This window comes from Ursus maritimus, unplaced genomic scaffold (genome assembly GCF_017311325.1).
Source record: "Ursus maritimus isolate PB19 unplaced genomic scaffold, ASM1731132v1 scaffold_21, whole genome shotgun sequence".
Classification (NCBI taxonomy): domain Eukaryota; kingdom Metazoa; phylum Chordata; class Mammalia; order Carnivora; family Ursidae; genus Ursus; species Ursus maritimus.
The window spans coordinates 33,154,921-33,176,902 of NW_024424564.1; the positions used below are offsets into that span (position 1 = coordinate 33,154,921).

Genomic DNA, 21,982 nt, shown 5'->3' on the forward strand with positions numbered 1-21,982 from the left:
CGTGGATTCTATGATTACTTGACATGGTTTCATATTTAGCACCATTAACTGGAGCTTTGTAATGAAGGTCAGTCAGTCAACACATATTTATGTAATATTTACCATGAGATGCCAGATAGTTTGAGGAGATGGGGATATGGTGGTGCACAGGACAGACAGAGTCCCTTTCCTAAGTGACTTTACGTTCTGGTGGGATGAGCTTAGTTGTTAGCAAAGAATATTACAATTCTGTGTCAAACTCTGCTTTACTTCCAGCACTCTCTTTTCCTCCAGAATCAAAACTAACTAGACAGCGGAGAATTCTGGCCTTTCAGGTTTCTTTCTCTTAGATGAGAAAGCTGAGCTGCTTGCACATGTGTTGTATGTACTGTCTTTGAAGGCTCCAGAGATGGTAATAGGGTCTGAATGTTATCAGTGTTTTATCTATCTTTACTATTAAATGCTACGTCTGTCTGGTGGGTTTGCTTTCTGCATATGAAGCTCCTGGATCATTTTGATGATTTGCCTTTTCAAGAGTTGACTATTACAGACATATTTTTTCCTTAATTACTTCCTCAATTATTGAAGGCCAAATTTGTTATTGGAAGAAGGACTTTATTCTGTTGTCCAAGTTTATTATCATTATTTTCTTGAGAATCTCAAAGACTTGTTAGCTCTCCTGTGTTGGTTCTGCTGACTTTAAGTTGTCCACTGAATTAATTTAATAGCACTTGGGGATATCTGCTATGTACCTGGGACCCTTTCAGGTGCTGGTGACATAATAACAAAGCACCATTCTTGTTTTCAAAGAGATTAGAGTCTAGCTTTGGAATCACACCCATGTGAGCATATTAATGGAATTGGATGTAACGTAGATATGATGGTATAGAAACATATATGTAAATTACCTGCTACATTGCTGTGGAGACTTGAAAGATATTAATAAAAACCATCTGAGTTCAGAGCACTTTAGGAGCTAAGAAGGAAGACATTCTAAAATAACTAACTTGAGGGGCGCCTGGGTGGCACAGCAGTTAAGCATCTGCCTTCGGCTCAGGGCGTGATCCCGGCGTTATGGGATCGGGCCCCACATCAGGCTCCTCCGCTATGAGCCTGCTTCTTCCTCTCCCACTCCCCCTGCTTGTGTTCCCTCTCTCGCTGGCTGTCTCTATCTCTGTCAAATAAATCAATAAAATCTTTAACAAAATAAAATAAAATAAAATAACTAACTTGAGATTTTGAGTTCTTGAAATTATTCCTTTACTTTTTAAATGCTTGTTTTCTCTTGACTCACTATTTATGGTATTTTTGGTTTAAGCAGTCAGCAACTTGTGCTCACAACTTATAATTTGGTTATATTAGATAGAAATCATCCTGTTAGCTTAAAATGAAAATACATTCAAGTGTGCTCTTTCTCCCTCAGGCCTTAGAGTACCTCCTGTGGGCCAGCACGTGCATGGAGCTCTCCGTGCCGCTCCTGTCTGTCAGGTACTTGACATGGAGAGCTACTCTTTACACTGCCGTCTGCCAGTGCTACTATGACTGCCAAGCTGGCATTCATGGAGAGGTGGGCCGCTTTTCATTCTTAGGATTCCAGTATTAAAAATACAAGTTATTCGCATTTTCTTCTTCAGATGCCCAGCAACACAAACAAAAATGACAAACGAAACCCAAAGAATTGCACTGGAGCAAAGATACAAGTCCCAGGGTTTATTTGCAGAAATGTGCTTGGCTTCTCCATTCTGTTGATCTCTTGTTCTACATTCTGCTCTCTCCTTTCTTCTCCGTTCACTTCCACCTCCCTGCCCCTTTTCTGAACAAGATTTCGGATATCTGACCTCCTCATTGGATGCTTGGATACAAGTCACTTTCCTTCCTTGTTTAGTTTTATATTCCATTCCCCCTGCAGTCCCTTTGTCTTGCTTTTCTCTGCTTCCTGCTGCCATTTGTTTAACACACTTTATTTCTTGTTTTTCTTCTTTTCCTGTGTATCTCTTAGACTGAATACTTGAAATGTAACTTAACTGTTAGGGGTTTCTATTAGCATATATGGTTCCTCTGTGTCAGTGAAAAAAGGCGCCCTCTCTACAGTACGTGGCACCTGGCTTGTCAGTGGATGAGGGCTTGGTGAGAATCAGAAGCAGGTGCCCCTTCTGTTAGGCCAGCACATCCCTGCACACCAGAGTGCATGGTCTGGGGAGTGCAGTGGGGGCTGGATTGCCACTGCTGCTCAACCTTTTGGCTGGAAGTCTTATGCAGGACAGAGCCTTCACAGTTGTACAGATCTTTTCGTATCCTGTTCGCAACCATCAGGCCGGTTAGCGGCTTCTTTACATTTAATGTTCCCACTCAACTACTTCTGAAGGGTTGGATGGTAGTGGCTCATCTTGAATAGCATAATACGACCCTTGGGGGGTACATTTTCTAGCCCAGGGTACATTCTAGAGACTACTCACCATGCATGTACAGTTAGTTATAGTGTACTAGTGGTGGCATGTTTCTGTCGCTATTAAAATTGTCAGGGCATGGAACATATACACAATTTGGCCTAGTTGATTCCTACTGGAATTCTTCCTTATTGGAAAATTTAACCCTTCATGTATTTATTATGTCTAGAAGCATCTTCATGAAAAATTATAAATTATAAATTACCATTCAAAGAAATGGTAAAATAAATGATGTAAATTGATCTATAGAGAATCATAATCATGGTGATCTGATTAAGTAAGCAGGTCTCCTTCCTTCCTTCCATCCATCCATCCATCCATCCATCCATCCATCCTTTTTGTCCTCAGATATTAGTAAATACTTCCTATATGCTGGGTATTAGAGATACAAAAATATGTAAGACCCTATGAGGACCTCACAATTTAGTGGGCAAAGTGAACAGTTGACTAGATAGTACAGGATGCTTTGGTAAGAAGGTCAGTTCGTGGAGGGGTGTGTGTGTGTGCATGCGTGCGTGCATGCACACGTGTGTGCAATGCCAGATAAGTGATCATCTGTATGAAGCTGCAGAATTTGGCTTTTCTTACTCTTTTGATTTTCTTGATTCATAAAGTTAGCGTATCTGACAGCTTATTAACTTTAGACCTGCAGAATTTTGGGATGCTTGTAGGAAATGATCGATGGGATAGTTACAGTGTTATAAGGAGTTAGCATCAACCTAGAGTTTAATTCACCAATTAAATCAAATATCTGGGAGAATAAAACATGCTGTCTTGATACATTTTTAATCACTATACTCTCACTTATTATGAATTAAATTTATTTTAATCGCATACAGGCATTTGCTCGGCGTGCTTTAGCTAAAATTGATGAGTTAAGGCAACTGGAATTAATGAGTTCCTCACAATCACAGGAAGAATCCAGAAGACATTATAGAGAGGCCACAATAAAGGTATAAAAATTTCATGAAATAAAACAAATTTACTGCACTATAAAGTTGATTAAATACTTAATATTAGTGGTTGAGAAGTGCATCCCATTGTTACCTCATATATAATTCTTTTTTTGAGACAGATGGCAGTGATGATCTTCAAAAGAGGAGTGTTTGAATCTAGAAGAAAAAACAAAAGCTTCTTTAGGCCAAAGATAAGAGTTAACCTGAGGGAAGCTCAAACTGTAAGTCTGAGAATGTCCTCTTGTTCAGATTCTTTTGGCGGAATATTTGTGTTATATCTCCGTCTTTGAAGCCTGGTCACTCAGTATTAAATCCTGTCCCCTGTTCTCTGCACCAATGGCAAAATAGAGGAATGCCTTCCCACTTTGAACCCAGCCTCACTCCATCCCTTTCTTAAAGCTTTTATACTGTCCCACATCCCACTTTTGTAAATTTAAAGGGCAAGATGCAGAAGAAGAGCCTGGGAACGGTTCACATGTGGACTTTGAGTGGTGCCACAAGGCCTTTGGCGTTAGCTTAGTGGGCTTTGAGATTGGAGAGAAGGTGGAGGCGCTTTCTCTCCTCAGCTTCAGACTTCACCCTTGGGAATGTTTAGGAACTAGGCTACACTGTAGCAAAAACAACCCCCATATCTCACTGGCTTAAAACGACCTTTATTTCCCACTGGCATCATAGTCCTGATAGTTCACAGGGGGCTCTGCTCATGACCGATGCTCAGGGCCAGATGGAAGAGAAGCCCTCATTTCGAAAATTGCTGGTAGTTCTGCCGTAGGGGATTTGAGAAAGCTCTGGATAATCTTGTGTAGGCAGTAACGCCCAGCATGGAAGGGACAGCAGTCTTTTCTCACATGTCAAAACTCGTCATACAGCTCTCCTGGCCACAGGTGTGTTTGGCCAGCAGCACTAAGGGCTGTCAGGGAGGAAGACTGGGACATAGTTATACCTTCTGGGATCCCCTGCCCTTTCTCCCCCCGTCTTGTCCCTTTCTTCCCCCGTCTTGTCCTCTTGCCCTTGCCTTTCTGAATCTCAGTGTCCCTTAAGACCCAGTTCTGTTTTTTCTTTGAAGCTGACTATTTTAGATGGCTTTAAATTCTTCTATGAATTTCTTTGTAGGGACCGAAAATGAAAGTAAGGGGGAAGATGAGCAGTTTTGGACAGGAGAGTAGTAGAATTTCAGAACCTGGAAGAAATTTAAGAAATTATCTGGTTCAGTCCTGTCCTATTACATATGGGAAAATAAAGCCCAGAGTATTTAAATTATGGCCTCAAGGTCACAAAGGCAGCTGCTGGCAGTGTTGCAACTAGACCCTAGGACTCTGGTCCAGTGCTTTCTCATTACTCCAATCACTGCTGCTCTCTTCACTCATTTCTTCTTATAACATTTAGGAGAAATTATTTTTCTTTTCTCTGAAATAAATCATAATATCTAAACACAAAAATTTGGGCATGGTAGCTTTCTATTGCTACTTAATGTGACTATGGTATGTTGACTACTGAGCCCAGAGGTACATTTCATACATCCTTTTAAAATCATACCTTACCGACCAGTGGTGGATAATCAGTCGGGGTGGTGACTTGCCCAATCATAGATAATTCCTTGGATGAGCTGTGGAACTGCCTGCATCTGGTATTGAGTAGTAACGCTCTATAGCATTTATAAGAGAGCAAGGGGTAGGTTTTTTTCTGACTAGCATTTTTTTTTCCTCTGAGCAAACCAAATTTAAGTATCCAAAGCTGCAAGACTGTCATTAATAGCATATTATTATGATTTCTAATCATCCTTCTATAAAAATTAAATATATACTCAAAGAAAAACATTTTAAATTCCAGATAGCATGACATTAAAAACACATTTATTTCTGGTTTCCTTTAAGACAATCATTTTATGGAAAGGTCTGGTGGTATATCTTTTTAGAAAAAGTTGTAATTGTTTAGTTGGTAGTGTCTATAGGGAATAGTCAACATACACTTTTTATAAAGTCATAGTATATTACCTTGACATACTTTGCAGAATGTTCTGCTTTATATGTATGAAATAATTTTATTATGTGTATGCAAAAGAAAGTAATTTCAGTATGCGTTAAATCTATTTTATAGAACATTTCTGAATTTGTAAGTCCATTGTGAACTCACAGTTAATCATTTTGAGTTTCAAAGGATTCCTTTAAAGGACTACTAATCCATACTCCTAATGATTGTTTAGTGATTCATTCAGTAAATATTTTTAAAGTACCTGCTATATGAACAAGATAGGATTTACATTTCTAGTGGAGAAATTACATAATAAATAAGTATAGTAATTGTAGTTTGTGGTAAGTATTAAGAAGGAAATAATGGTAGAGATTAAATGAATTATGTGTAAAGCCCTTAGAATGTTTCTGGCATGTAGTAGGTTCTCAGGAATATTAGCTATTACTATTATGTATTTTCATTCATTCATTTAACATGATGTATCAAATGCCTGCTATGGTTACAAGTATGGTGGAATATAGAAAAGCAAAGTCACAGTTCTGTCTTTTTGAATGGCCTTGGAATAAAGAGCAGGATTTGAGTGGATAGGGAAGAGGGGATAAAACATTCTAAGTACAGGACCAAAGCATGATCATAGCTTGGAAGCAGGAGCAAACAGTTTATGGGGGACAGTGAGAAATTAAGCTTGACTGGGCTAGGTATATTATGTTGGAGAATTAACATAATACATCTCATGGAATAGATGTCATAGAAACCATAGTATTTAGAAGTGGAGCAGACTAGTTGGATCATGTCACTTAGCTTCTCATCCATCCTGATGTTTTTAAAGATGGTCTAACATACTCTGTGCAGTATTTGTACCATAACTTGTCAAATATTTTTATTACTATTTAAAATTTTAGTTGGTTCCAGTTCTTCATTATTCTAAATATTGAAGTAATCAACAGCTTCAATATACTATTTTTTAAAAATTTCCTGTGGACAAAATTCAAGGTGTAGTGTTTGAATCAAAGGATACAAGCACTTTTATTTCTCTTGATATATATTCCCAAATTGATTTCTGAAATAGCTATGCAAGGTACAGCCTGCATGTACCAGTTTCACTACAAGTTGTTATCATTTCGCTATTATTTTTTTAAAAAAGATCCTTATTTATTTATTTGAGAGAGAGATAGAGAGAGCGCAAGTGGATGGAGGGTCAGAGGGAGAGGGAGAATCTAGAGCAGACTGCACTGAGCACAGAGCTTGACTCGGGACTCAGTCCCACGACCCCAAGATCATGATGTCAGCCTAAATCAAGAGTCAGATGCTTAACTGACTGAGCCACCCAGGTATCCCTCTTTATTTTTTTTAATAATTTAGTTTTTATAAAATGGCTTGTCATTTTAGCTATTTCTTTGATCCAACTTTCCCTTGTATTTCTGTTTACTCTTTTATTTCCTTTTTCTGTGAATTTTATCTTCCATAGTTTTTGACCATTTATCTCCTAGAGATTTTAATTTTTAAAATATATTTGAGGGGCGCCTGGGTGGCTCAGTCGTTAAGCGTTTGCCTTCATCTCAGGGCGTGATCCCGGCGTTATGGGATCGGGCCCTGCATCAGGCTCCTCTGCTGGGAGCCTGCTTCTTCCTCTCCCACTCCCCCTGCTTGTGTTCCCTCTCTCGCTGGCTGTCTCTCTCTCTCTCAAATGAATAAATAAAATCTTTATAAAAAAATAATAAAATATATTTGAATGAGCTCATCATTTTTATAAACATTAATATCTTGCTTGTCATGCTTGGCAACCCATTGTTTTTTATTGCCTTTAATATTTTTTATAGATCTTTTAAATATTTATATTTTAAAATCTTTTACTTGGTATTCATCTACAGCTCTCATAAATATTCTATTTCACTCTTTGCTAGTTTTTCTACGGTATTTCTAAAAATAATGTATAATCTTTGGTTTTTATAATTTCATTTTGAATACTTCTAATTATTAGAAAGTTTATTATGCTTTTAAGTATAATTTTTAAAAGCTCTGTTTTAACCTACAGTAAAAATCCTGGAAGAAACCCTTAACCTCTGTTTGTAAAGAGAGGCTAGGGCATGAAGTTCAAGTTTATTGAGGTTTTTAACCCTATCAGTTAACCTATGGATGGAAAAGGCATAGAAGCTAATGAGTAGAGAAGTTGGTATTTGGGGAAAAATAGTCCAAAGCAGCTTTAACCCTGTTTATGTTTTTCTGTCTTTCTGACTTTGCCCTGAGCAGAGGAGAGAAGCAGGGGAATCATGGGGAATATGATGGGTATCTTCTAACATGGATTCTAGAAAAGCTGACCAGATCTACTTCTCTTATTTACTGGTAATCTAAATACAGAGAACAGATCAGTTGTCAGAAAAATAGTGTAGAGGCAAGTCATAGGCGCGCAGGCAGTGGGGGGGGGTGTGTGAAGTCATTCTGAGATGATAGAAAGCCGAGTGGCTGGGAATTCATACAGGGCTCTAACAGTCGTCAGCATATTAGCATACAGCTGGTCAATTCTTCGTTCATTAACTACCACAAGACCAGCTATTTATACTGTAAAATATTGTTTCAAATTTGGGTTTAGGACCTTCTGCATTAGAATTTCCTGTGGTGCTTATGAAAAGTGCCCCACCTAGACCCACTGAATCTCAAGATTTGGTCTGTGAATCTAAAAAGCACTCCTGAGAGATTCCTAGGCAACCAAAGTTTGAGAATCAGTTCCTGAAGGCTGTAATTAAGGTAACACAAAGCATGTGGAGATTGATGTTGCCCTGATAAAAAGACAGTAATAAACAGCCTTTTAATGCTGCCTTGGAAACACGAACATAAAGAAATAGCAGTCTTTGATGTAATGGTGTCATGACATAAACTTTAATGGAGTCTGGAGAAACACCTCCAAAATGAGCACCATAAAAGCAGCCATCTCATTGATAGGCCAGCCACTCTCTCTTTTAGCATTAATGAAGCATGCCTTGTCTTTGCTTGTAATATTAAACATTGTAGAACTTTAAAGAAGTGGACTGTGTTTTGTTCTGTTCTGTTTTGTTTTTTTTAATTCCAGTTGCCGTGGCCACGCACCGTCACAGAGCGGCTGTTGGATGAGATGTTTGATAGCACCGCATCGCGGTTTCTGGCTGTCTTAGAAGCTCTTTCTGATTCAAATAGGCGCACCCTACAAACTGGACCTATTGTTACAGATGAAGTAGAAATTCGTGATGTTGTCTCAGAACTGTTTATGGCAGGAAAAGAACTTTTAATAAGTAAATAATTTGTTTAAATAATATATTATGGTAGAACATGAAAAACAAAAATTTTAGTATGGTATTCCGCATGTAAGAAACTGATGTCCAATTTTTATTGATCTTAAATTCAGAAATCTTGTTAAACTCAACAGATAATTTAAATAATTTATGAGATTTTCTTTTGGATTTGCTTAGGTATATCATCATCTTACCTGTGAATAATGACTATTATATTTCTCTTTCCAATTCTAAATCTTTTACTTTCTTCTTTCTTGCATTTCTTGGCTTATTGCACTGGATAGGTTCTCCAATAAAACATGAAATGGAAGTGGTGATAGCAGATATCCTTGTCTCATTTATGATCTCAAATGGAAAGCTTTCAACATTTTACCATTAATTTTGATGTTTTTCCAGATTAAGGAAGTTTCTTTTATTCTTGTTTTGCTGAGTTTTGTTTGTTTGTTAATTGTGAATAGTTGTTGAATTTCATCAAAAGCCTTTTCTGGATTTATTGAGTTGATTGAATAGATTTCTGTTTTATTTCTATTAATCTGGTAAATTACATTGATTGCTTATCTAATTTTTAACCACCCTATATTTTTGGAATAAGTCTAATGTGGAGGTGAGGATTATCCTTTTGATATATTATTTGATTTTGTTTGCTAATGTTTATTATTTTGCTTCTCTGTTCATGAGACAGATTTTCCTTTTTTGTAATGTCCTTTTTAGGTTTTGCTTTCAAGGTCATATTGACCTCATATAAAGCGTTGAGAAGTACACTCTCTTTCTCTCTTATCTGAAAGATTTTGTATCAGATTAATGTTATTTCTTCCTACATGTTTGATTGAATTTACTGGTGAAGGCATTTGAACCTGTAATTTTCTTTGCGGAAAGGTTTTTAACTATGGATTAAAAATTTCTCACAGATATAAAATGACTTAGGCTTTCTTTTCATTAAAAAAATCTTTTATCGGTTTGGTAAATAGGACTTTCCTTGAAAAAAATCAATTTTTGATCCACTATTTTCAAATTTTCATAAAATTGTTTATAATATCTCATTATGATCTTCTTAATGTTTATAAGATCTGTAGGTGTCTGGGCTCCTCTTTTTCATTCTTGATAGTGATCAGCTTGCCTTTTTCTCTCATCTCATCAATTTCATCAGGAGTCTATCAATTTCATTAGTCTTTTTCCATGAGCAATATTTGTGTTTATCCTCTCTATTGTATATTTGTTTTCCATATTAGTAATTTCTGTTCTTTATCATTTCTCCTATTCTCTTGGGTTTACTTTGCTGATTTTTAAAAATTTATTGACTTGAAGCTTAAATCATTGATTTTTCAGGATTTATCCTTATTTAACATATGCATATTAAGACATTTCTCTATAAATGCAACTGTAGCTATGTACCTGAAGTTTTGATTTATCATACGTTCATTATCATTTAGTTAAGAATATTTGCAAATTCCCATTGTGCTTTTTTCTTTGATACCTGCATCACGGAGTCAAAAACCATGGAGATATGCTAATTATTTTTTGTATTAATCTCCAGCTTACTTATATTGAGGTCAGAAAGCATATTCTATTTGATATTTTTTGAAACTGTTGAAATTGTTGAGATGTGGTTTATGGCCTAACTTGTCAATTTTGGTAAATAGTCTGTATATTCTTGAAAAGACTATATATTCTTTCATTGTTGGGTACATTGCTTTATGCATATGTTGATTAGGTGAAGTTTGTAAATCATGTAGTTAAATCTTCCCTATTCCTACTTGGTCTGCTTGTTTTGTAAATTGCTGAAAGAGAAGTGGTAAACATCATCTGCTATGCATTTCTGTTGGTGTGGAATTGATACAGCATAAGGTATGTGTGTGTTTTGCTGTAACGGATACTGTTTTCCAAAATGATTTTTTTTTCCCAATTTATACCACCAGCAGCATTTTATGAGAGTTCTAATTGCTCCAAATTTGGACACTTAGATTTATTTGTCTTTTTCATTTGTCCATTATGGTGTGAATTCAGTAAATTCAGTAGTATTACGGATTTAATGTGCATTTGTCTGATGACTAATGAAGTTGGGCGCTTTTTCATACATTTCTTCACCATTTGGATATCCTATTTTGCAAAGTGCCTGTTAGATTTGTTGGAGGAGGTCATCAAGAGGATATGACCACCAGTTAATTCTTGAGCTGGACTCAGGCATGTTGAGCCTCCTTATACTCCCCATCTCACACCCCACCCTGTCCTTGGTATGTATGTCCTACCTACTATTCTCGTATTAGCAGTGGTTTCAAGGATGTAGCCTTGTGAGAGTAAGGTGTTGTTGAGACCATGTGGATGGTATACGTGACTGAACCCAGTTAAATCTTATGTAGAAACTCTGTAGAAACTATAGATAAGCCTTGTATGTAAGTTCCTTTGCTTTATTAAAACTACCGCTTACTAATCTGGAGTGGTCTGCCTCTTTTTCAGTCTCTCCTTGCCCTTTGTGGGTGGGGGCCAGTTTGTGAACCATCTTTTGCCCATTTTTCTATTGGGCTATTTCCTTTTCTTTATTGGTTTGTCAGAATTCTTTATAGATTCTGGATATAAGTTCTTTGTTGAATACACATATTGCAAATATCTTTTCCCTTGGTGGCTCACCTTTTCATTCTCTTAATTATAGCTGTTAAGGAACAGAAATTATTAATTTTAATGTAGTCCGGTGTATCAGTATAGCCTTTATAGTTAGCCATTTTTGTGTCATGGTTAAGAAATCTCTGTACTGTAATGTCAAAGATATATTCCAATGTTTTCTTCTAGAAGCTTTATTATTTTACCTCTCACATTAGGTCTCAATTTTGTTTTTGTTGGTATGAGGTAGAGATGAAGATTTATTTATTTCCATATACCATCTAGTTGACACAGCATCATTTATTGAAGAAACCTTCTTTTCCCCATTGACTATAGTACCCTTTTGCCATAAGCGAGGTGACTATACATGTGTTTTTCCACTCAGTACAATAACTTTGAGATGTATCCAAGTTGCTGTGTGCATTAATAGTTCACTTCTTAGAATTACTGAGTAGTAGTCCATGGTATGGGTGTATCACAGTTTGTTTGACCATTTACCTGTTGAAGGACATTTAAGTTCTTCCCAGTTTTTGGCTCTTAGGTTACAGCTGTTATGAACATTTGAGTACAGTTCTTTGTGTGCACATGCATTTTCATTTCTCTGGGATAAACGTTCAAGAGTATAATTGCTGGGTAAGTGTGTATGTTGTTTTGTGGAAAATTGCCATACTGTTTTTCAGGTTGACTGTACCATTTTACATTCCCACTCACAATGTATGGATGATCCAGTTTTATAATATCCTCAACAGTATTTGGTGTTATCACCATTTCTTTTGGCCATTCTGAGAGGTGTATAGCGATATTTCATCGTGGCTTTTCCTGATGCGTAATGACGCTGAACATCTTTTCATGTATTTATTTGCCACCTTCATATTCTCGTTCTCTTTAGTGTCTTTTGCCCATTTTCTAATTGGATTGCTTATTGTTTCTATTGAATTTTGAGAGTTCTTTGTATATTCTAGATACTAGTCCTGGTCATTGCTTTTTAAGACAGTGAATACACTATTAAGCCTTTTCCTTCATCTTTCCCATTTTTCACGACTTCTTTCTAAATTCACTTCTTTTTGCTCAAATACAAACTTAAAAACTTTGAAATAGTTTAGCTAGATATAATATTTTGCTTAGAAGTTGGTTTCTTTTAGAATTTCAAAGACATTTCTCTGTAGTCTTGTATATGTGTTTAGAAGTCTCTCAACAGTTTAAACCTTTTTGTTTTACAGATTTAGCTTTCACAGTGTCCTCTGATGTTCTTACATTTCGTTATACTGGGTTTAGGGGTAGGTTTGGTAATACAGGAGGTACTTTGAGGTCTTACATCCTTCTTTCATTTTTTATGTTACTTCTTTGTTCCTTCCCCTTATGATTACTTTTTAAAAATTCTCGGGGCATCTAGGTGGCTCAGTCACTTAGGCATCCAACTCTTGGTTTTGGCTCAGGTCATGATCTCATGGGTCGTGAGACTGAGCCCCATGTCTGGCTCTGCACTCAGCAGGGAGTCTTGAAGATTCTCTCCCTCTGCCCATTCCTCCTCCTCTCTTATTTTATTATTTTAGTCTCTTTATTCCTTTCTGTGGCCTTCTGGGAAGGTTCCTCAATCCAACTTTCCAGGTCACTAATTTGTTCTTTGGTTCTTGCTATTCTGTTCATCTATTGAATTCTTTGTTTCAACAATAAAATAATTTATACCTAGTCTCCATTTGATTCTTTTTCACAGAAATTTATTCTTGCTTCATGTTTCTAAAATCCTCTCTTATTTCCTTGAGAGAATACTTATTGAGGTTAAGTATTTACTGTTTTCTATTTTTCTGCTTCCTCTGGTAAAAGATGTTTTCATTTGTGGTCTTTGTTTCAAGGAGTTTGTGTTTTTAACTTTTATTTTTCATGAGCTTACCTTCTGTTGCTTTGGAGCAGTTAGCTGACTTGTCCACAATATCTACCTGGAAGGAGAGTTGAAAGCCTAGACCTTAGCTTGTGTACTTTCAAGTGAGTTTAGGGTGTGTGTGTGTGTGTGTGCACGCGTGCACACACATGTGCATGCCCATCTGCGGGCAGGGAGTTTCTCTGCACAGTTTGGGTTCATTTCTTCTCCATGAAGAAAAGAAAATGATCTCAGATGAGATTTCCTTCACCCACACTTGAAAATTTACTTTCACCTGTACCCCTCCTTTCTACTGTCTCTCATTAAAATAGAAGGGGTGTTTCTTCTCTTCCTTTTGAAGTCTTTTAGCCTAATATTTCCAAACTGTCATTTTATCCCATGTCCTCTTTCAGCTTCTTCCTTGTATTTCTTTCTCTTGTTATAATCAGGAATTTTCCATTTCCACTGTTCTAAATTCTTTGCTTCTTACTTATACAATCTTCAGCCCTCTGTCCTCAGCCGTCTACTGAGAATGTCATGGACAACTTCCTTTTTGTTCAATCCAAGGGTCCTTCTCAATGCTTTTCTTCCTTTACACTCTAGTATTTGTTACTTTTGAATACTCCTTTCTAAACACTCTTCTTTGCAGGCTTTTCTCCCTCTACCCTTCTCTTACATGTTGGGGGTCCTAATTCTCCTGTCCTAGCAGCTGTCCATTGCCCATGGCTGCTTCTGTTGTTTACTAGGGATATATAATGATGACTCTAAAGCTGTATCCCTATTATAGATCTGTTTCCTGAGCTTTCAATTTGTAATATCTAGCTGCCTATTTGACTAGTTAACTCTTGCTAATTCTCTTTGTTTGAGATTCCATGTTCCTTCCTCTGGCTGGACATCCTTGACCAGTCTCCTACCTCAAACCCATGTTTGATGCCCTTCTTATTTGTCCCCACAGCACCCTGTATTTCCCTGCTAAGATTTTTTGTTTCCCCATTAGAGTATAAGCTCTGTGAAGATAGGGATTGTAGTTGCTTCTTTTCCATTGTTTCCCTAGTGCCTAGCAATATCTGTTAGTTAATATTTAGTTAATATTAGTAAATATTTAGTTAATATTTGATAAATATTTCTTTGCATGTCTGACATTCAAACCTCTCTCTTTCCTTTTCTAGTGTCAAATATTGGTGCAGATGGAATGCTTGATTTTCCACAAATATCTCTTTTGCAACTTACTGTAAAAGGAAAAAATGTTATTTCTATAGATGCTGCTGTGAAGTTTGTAAAATTAGCTTTTACTTATGAGGAATGGAGTTTATTTGAATCTTTAGCTGGGCAGCTTATTGATTTTCTCCAGGTAACATATACAAAGCCAATAATTTATTTTTATTTTGTTAAGATGACTTTGAATTATTAATTAACTTGTGGGATATACTTCTCTTAGAGGCAGGATGATCCAGAGTCAAAGAAAGCAGAAAAGGATTTAACTCTTCTTGTTGCAATAGAACCTTTAATCAATGTAAAGAGAAACAAAGGTTTGGTCTTTCCCATGGAAAACTACAAAGAAGGACAATCAGCTCAAATTTATGTTAAGAAAATTGCTTTTCATGGTGAGTATTTGCCCTTTTTGAAAACTTAAAATTCCATCTGATAAAATATGATAAAATATGCTCTCTCTAGGTGAAGTGAGAAAGAATGTTTAAGGAAACAGGAAGTGCAAAGGCCCTGAGGCAAAAGTGTGCTTGGTTGTTGAAGGAATGGCAAGGAGGCACATATGGCTGCAGTGCACTTGGTGCTGGTGGAATTTGAGAATGTGGTAGGAATTGTGGGCAGAGAAATAGCTGGGTGCCAGATCCTGCAGGCTCCTAAGCCTTGTAAGGATGCTGGGTTTCATTCTATGTGATGATTTTGATGAGATGAATAGGCTCTACTTAGTTGTTACCTTATTGGTAAGTGAGAGACCAGCAGACAGTAAATCAAAAGCCATCAGTTCACTTTGGCAAGGGAAGATTTGGTGGTCTCCCATCTTTTTTCAGTAGGGACAGTTTTTTATTCCAACATTTTAAGTCTTAAAAGTTATTGTGTATATAACTGAAAATCTGCAACCTCTATTTTTAGACTGACAAGAATGACTTAATCCCATGTTTTTTTTTAATGTTTTATAATGTTCTTAAGGCATTTCATGGCTATTCAATTTCAGTAAATAACTTGTGCCAAGCAATGATATATATATTTTTCTAGTGGTTTCTGAATAGATATTTTTGTTATTTTTATTTCAACTGCCATATTTTACATGTGTTTTAATATTATAAGCCTTTTCAATTCTATCTTGGGTGTAGTTGGCATACAGATTACAGATTAATGATAATAGTCTTTTAATTGCTTTAGAACACACTTAGATTAGTTTTCGTATAGAAGTATCTTAGTGACATGATATTTGCCCAGATACCATTTATGTCATTTTGGAGAGTTTCTGTGTTTCTATGCCTTTTCTAGTTGAAGTTTTGTAATTGATTTTTTGTTTCATTTTTCTCTACTTTATGAATTAGATTCTTGTGTGAAGACTTATGGATATTCAGAAGACATTTTCCATTTGGCAGCAACCTTGTACTCTGTCTGTGCCTCTCCCCAGGTGAAATTGCTTTTTTGAATACTTTGTAATAGTGTTGAAGGAGGTTATTATACCTAATTTAAAGCCAGATTTAAAATATCACAGAAATTGCCCCTTGCCAAAATTCTTTATTGTTTAATCATTAAATAAGAGGTTGAGTCATAACCTAACTTTGGATTTTAAGTCTGTTTTGATAATAACTCCTTTTGTTCCTGTTTGGGAAATTCCTAGGCTAGCTATATTTCTAATAATGAAGGAAATGAGGCAGTCGTTTCAATTAGAGTTAACATTCTTAAGGAAATACTGCTTTCTAGTCCATGAATACAGAGCTTGGTAATTATTTGGAGTCACTTTGCACACAATGGCTGTAGAGATGATGATTTGTGGGTATGAATGTTTAAGTAACTAGAGTAGCACTGGTGTTAAAACTGAGTTCCATGGATGCCCAGGGCTTTGCCGAAGTTCCCTCAGGAACTCAGCTTCGGGTAGTAACACCCTAACCTGTATTTATTAGTTTTATATACAATGTTGAGATAGAATTTCATTTGAAAATTTGTCTTTACTATTCTAAAAAAAGTTTAAAAACCACAATGATAGAGCATTGTATTAACTTTTGATCGGGGAAGTGAAACCACAGTAAGGGACTTGAGAAATTCCGCTGTTAAAGTGTTTTTTATTTCTTCTGGGTTTATTAAATACTTGTGACAGGTATTTAATTTTTGAAAGAAAGGTATTTGATAGCAAATATAATGATTATAGTAGGAGAGCTAAACCAAGAAATTCTTTTTTTTTTTTGTTTCAAGTTTTTATTTAAATTCTGGTTAGTTAACATATAGTGTAGTATTGGTTTCAGGACTAAAATCGAGTGATTCATCACTTACAGATAACACCCAGCGTTCATCACAACAAGTGCTTTCCTTAATACCCATCACCCATTTAGCCCATTCCCCACCCCCACCCCCAGCAAACTGTTTGTTCTCCATAGTCGAGAGTCTCTTATGGTTTGTCTCCCTCTCGCCTTTTTTTTCGTTCTTTCCCCTATGTTCATCTGTTTTGTTTCTTAAATTCCATATATAAGTGAAGTCATATGGTATTTGTCTTTCTGTGATTGACTTATTTCACTTAGCATAATATGCCCTACTCCATCCACGTCATTGCAAATGTCAAGATTTCCTTCTTTTTTGTGGCTAAGTAATATTCTATTGTGTATATATACGACATCTTTATCCATTCATCTGTTGATGGACATTTGGGCTCTCTTCATAGTTTGGCTATTGTTGATAATGCTGCTGTAAACATTAGGGTGCATGTGCCCCTTAGAATCAGTATTTTTGTATCCTTTGGGTAAATACCTAGTAGTGCAATTGCTGGGTTGTAGGGTAGCTCTTTTTTAACTTTTTGAGGAATCTCCATTCTGTTTTCCACAGTGACTGCACCAGTTTGCATTCCCACCAACAGTGTAAGACAGGGTTCCCTTTCTCCACATCCTCTCCAACTTCTGTTCTTTCAGTGTTCTTAATTTTGGCCATTCTGACAGGTGTGAGGTGATGTCTGATTGTGGTTTTGATTTGTACATCCCTGATGTTGAGTGATGAGTGATGTTGAGCATCTTTCATGTTTCTGTTAGTCATTTGTATGTCTTCTTTGGAAAAATGTCTGTTCATGTCTTCTGCCCATTTATTAACTGGATTAGTTTTTTTTTTTTTTTTTTTTTTAAGATTTTATTTATTTATTTATTTGACAGAGAGAGAGAGAGAGACAGCCAGCAAGAGAGGGAACACAAGCAGGGGGAGTGGGAGAAGAAGAAGCAGGCTCCCAGCGGAGGACCCTGATGTGGGGTTCGATCCCAGAACGCTGGGATCACGCCCTGAGCCGAAGGCAGACACTTAATGACTGAGCCACCCAGGTGCCCCCTGGATTAGTTGTTTTTTAGGGTTAAACCAAAAAATTCAAATCAAGGCTGAAAAGGGCAAGGTTTTTTCTGTTTTGTTTTGTTTTGTTTTGTTTTTACAGATAAGTATTTTAATGATGAACTTAGGACAAGTTTTCCAAACATAATATTTTCATTGGGGTATAATTCCAAAAGCTAGTATCGATCATGAGCTATTAGCAGCCTAGGAATCAGATGTAGTTATGTTCCAAATCTACCCTCCAATCTGTCATCCTTAGACTTGTTTTTTCAAGGCCTAATAAACAAGCTTTTCTCTTGAGGATCTCTGTTCTTGAGTTCAGTTGTTAAATCCAGGTATAAAGGACCAATTGGGGAAACTCAGGACAAGAAGATTAGACATTCTTTAGAGGAAAGGATAGCGTGTGATGGGTTGCTCATGTTCCTTCTATGCCCAGCCCAACACGGAGAGCTTTTCTGCTGTTCCTGAAGCTGGTTGAATTTCTGTCCTGTGCCTATGCTCCTGGCCACCTTTGAGCTTGATCATCAGCAATCAATACCTAAGAGCTTTGATTTTGTTTATTTTTATAATTTATTTTATAATCTAAATTTTAAAAGATTAGGTTAGAGGCATTGATATATATATATTTTTAAGGTTTACTTATTTATTTATTAGAGAGAGAGAGCAATCGGAGGAGGGGCCAAAAGAGAGGGCAAGAGAGTCCCAAGCCAACTCCACACTGAGTGCAGAGCCCAATGCCAGTGATCTCATGACCCTGAGATCATGACCTGAGCCGAAACCAAGAGTTGCAGGCTTCACTGATTGTGCCACCCAGGCCCTTGACATATCTTTTTATAATGTTATCTGATACATGTGTTTATATTCCAAAAAATAATTAGAATTATTTACAAATTACAGAAATATTTAGAAATTCAGTACTTTGAATCTTACTTTTTGTTTGTTTTTTTTTTGAAGATTTTATTCATGTATTTATTTGAAAGAGAGAGAGAGCATGAGTGGGGGTAGGAGCATAGGGAGAGGGACAAGCAGACTCCACACTGAGCATGGAGCCTGACTGGCAGCTCGATCTCATGACGCTGAGATTATGACCTGAGCCGAAATCAAGAGTCTGATGCTTAACTAAGTGAGTCACCCAGGCGCCCCTTGAATCTTACTTTTTTTTAGAAAAAACTTTATATTGACATATATATAATGACAAACATTTTACTAGTGTATAGCTCAATGAGTTTTCATAAATGAAACACATCCAGTTCAAGAAATAGAACATGACCAGCACCTAGTAGCTCCCCTGGTGCTCCCTTCCAGTCGCTGACCCTACCAAGGGTACTCACTATCTTAACTGTTTACTCATTGGGTTAGTTTTGCCTGTTTTTTTGTATTGTATGTAATTGAGTACAGAAAATATAGATGGTCCCTGTCTTAGGATGATTCAACCTAAGATTTTTCAATTTTACAATGGTTCACAAGCAAGACACATTCAGTAGAAACCATACTTTAAATTGTGAACTTTGATCTTTTCCCTGGCTGACAATATGCAGTATGATACTCTCTCATGGTGCTGGGCCGCAGCAGCCACGGCTCCCAATCAGCTTCACAATCGTGAGGGTAAATGACAGACACACAGCTATTCTGATTTTCACTTTCAGCACAGTATTCAATAAATTACATGAGATAGTTAATACTTTATTATAAAGTAAGCTTTGTGTTAGGGACCTTTGTCCTACTCTAGGCTAATGTAAGTGTTCTGAGCATGTTTAAGGTAGGTAAGGCTAGGCTATGATGTTCAGTAGATTAGGTGTATTAATGCATTTTTCATTTATGGTACTTTCAATTTATAAGTCAGTGGAGATCTATGCATACTTTTAGAATCTTGCTTCTTTCAATTGATATTGTTTGTAAGAGTCATCCTTATTGTTACAAGTGGTTGTATAGTGTTCATTTTTATTGCATAGTATTCCACTGTATGAATAGACCAAAACTTATTTATACCTTTTTCTACACTTATTTATAATTTCTCTTCTAGTAACATTGCCTCTTTGACCAGATGCAAAAATCTAACTTCAGTTGCTTTCTCTGAATCTCTGAGGCCAAACAAGGCCCTCCGGAGGACGAGGCTACCCTTTCCCACACATTTAATTTCTTCAGGGTCAGAAAGCCATTCTGGTCCACTTTAATAGCCCAGAGCTGTGCTGTTAATCCAGTATAGCTCCTAGCCAGATTTTTTTTTTTTTTTAGTAGGCTTCACGCCCAGTGTGGAACCCAATGCAGGGCTTGAACTCACAACCCTGAGATCAAGATCTGAACTGAGACCAAGAGTGGGATGCCCAACTGACTGAGTCACCCAGGTGCCCCAGGGCAAGAAATTTTTACTACCAGCGTTTAAAAAAAATCATGTATGCCTTAGTTCATTCAATTCAATTCAATAAACCTTTATTGATCTCTGTTACGGTCCCATACAAGGTAATACATATGCAAATTAAGTCTTAGAGCTGCCCCAATGGAGTTCAAGGTTTGGTGTATTTTAATCATAAACTCATTCTCTTTCTAGTTCAGATATAATGAGTTATATTTTTCTTTTGAAAAGAGCCAAATAACTGGTTTGAGAGGAGATGTATTCATTATACTCATGGTATCTATTGATACTCAGTGTGATGTTCTGTTGGTTTCTTCATGTCTCTCTTTCCTCCTTGTTTATATCCTTTCCCAGCTTCCTACTCCCTCTCCCCTTACTAATTCATCCCCCTTCCCATTCTTTATTATTTTAACACAGAAGATTTAAAAAGAAAGTAGTATATACAACTTTCAAATTTGAGTGGAGCTAATTGGCTTACGTAGCTTGCTTAAAAATGTTTGGAACTTTTTGGGGAGGCAGAAGTGGCCTAGAGCATTCATTAAGAGTGTGGACTCTGGAACTAGACTGCCTGGGTTTTAATCCCGGCTTTTCTACTTTCTATTCATTTCATCTTGGGAGAAAAACACTTAATCTTGTGCTTCAGTTTGCTCATCTGGAAAGTGGGGATGATAGTAATGGTACTCACTTCATAGGGTTGTCATGAAGATTAAATAAATTGATATAGGTCTTTGTCTGTCTGGGCTACCATAACAAAAATACCATAGACAGGGTGGCTTAAACATGGAACTCTTACTTCTCATGGTTCTGGAGGCTGAGAAATCCAAGATCAAGGCACCAGCAGATTTGGTGCCTGGCGAGGGTCCACCTCCTGGTTCGTAAATGAGTGTCTTTGCATTGTGTCCTCGGTTGGCAGAAAGAGAGTGACAGACTCTGGGGTCCCTTTTATAAGGGTAGATTTTCGCTCTTGAGGGCTTTACCCTCATGTCTAATTACTTCCTAAAGGCCCCACCTCTCAATATTATCACACTGGGAGTTAGCATTTCAACACAGGAATTTTGGGTAGACACAAACATTCAGTCCATTGCAGTAGGTATATAAAGCTCTTAAAATGTTCTGTGACACACGTTAAATGCTATATAGCAGTATCTGTAAGTGTATCTTACTATTCTTACCAATTTACTTTACCATTTTTGTTTTCAGAATGTTCAGCCTGATAAAGAAATCGTTGTGGACACGATAATGTTCCTATGGCAGAAATGCAAATTAGGAATTCAGAGGATCAATCTGCCCAGAAATGACTACGCAAAATTCACCCAGAAAATCAGTACTAATAAAGTATTTCTTTTTATTTCCTTTCACTTGCATTTTATTATTGCTAATTTAAGTTGTGATGCACATTTCAAATCTAAATTTTCCCTATTTATCCACGTGCATAACTACCGTTCTTTAAATGTGGTGCTGACTAAGCCTTTCTCTAAGTGTATTCCCTGCACTTCTGCAATTTAGTTTTGGGGAGTGGGAAGGTACTTTCTGTTTTGAAAGGAGGAATAAATATAGTGCGTTTAAGGTTACATGAACTTGGGTAAGTTCATTAAGAAGGTTAATAATAGAAAATACAAATAAACAAGGAATTTTAGGGTTTTTTCCTGCAGTAATATCTTTAGACTATTTCAAAGAGCTCTTTCGTGGAAAGGAGAAAGTTGAGCAGGTGAATATTATAACCTGGGAACATAGGAGAAAACTTTCTACCAGTAACATATTGGATGTGTTGTACATAGGGTACATGGGCTTGGTTTTACCACGTACTCTGAAAAAGTAATGAAGTGAAAAAGTAATGTTATTTCCTCATTTTAGTTCCCAAAGTGTGATGGCTAATTTTATAGGCTAAGCTTCGGGGGTATGGGCATGAAAGACAGCTTCGAAGGCACCTACTATGGAGCCTGAAACACCTGCTTCCCCTTCACTGTTTTGCAGGACTTTGATATTGTAATCACAGCAGCTGCTTTCTGAAGGGAGAATGAGAACTTTGAGGATACTGATAA

At 36.8% G+C, this 21,982-nt stretch overlaps 1 protein-coding gene across 1 annotated transcript in view; it reads left to right on the plus strand.

Moving 5' to 3' along the window:
- The window catches only part of CFAP54 (cilia and flagella associated protein 54), a 286,069-nt gene that overhangs the window by 24,799 nt on the left and 239,288 nt on the right, over nt 1–21,982 (plus strand). The window contains exons 6-13 of the mRNA XM_040637071.1: nt 1,403–1,546; nt 3,266–3,379; nt 3,502–3,603; nt 8,421–8,619; nt 14,242–14,423; nt 14,511–14,676; nt 15,616–15,698; nt 21,141–21,275. Coding sequence (XP_040493005.1) covers nt 1,403–1,546; nt 3,266–3,379; nt 3,502–3,603; nt 8,421–8,619; nt 14,242–14,423; nt 14,511–14,676; nt 15,616–15,698; nt 21,141–21,275 — 1,125 coding nt within the window. The remainder of the gene's footprint in view (nt 1–1,402; nt 1,547–3,265; nt 3,380–3,501; nt 3,604–8,420; nt 8,620–14,241; nt 14,424–14,510; nt 14,677–15,615; nt 15,699–21,140; nt 21,276–21,982) is intronic.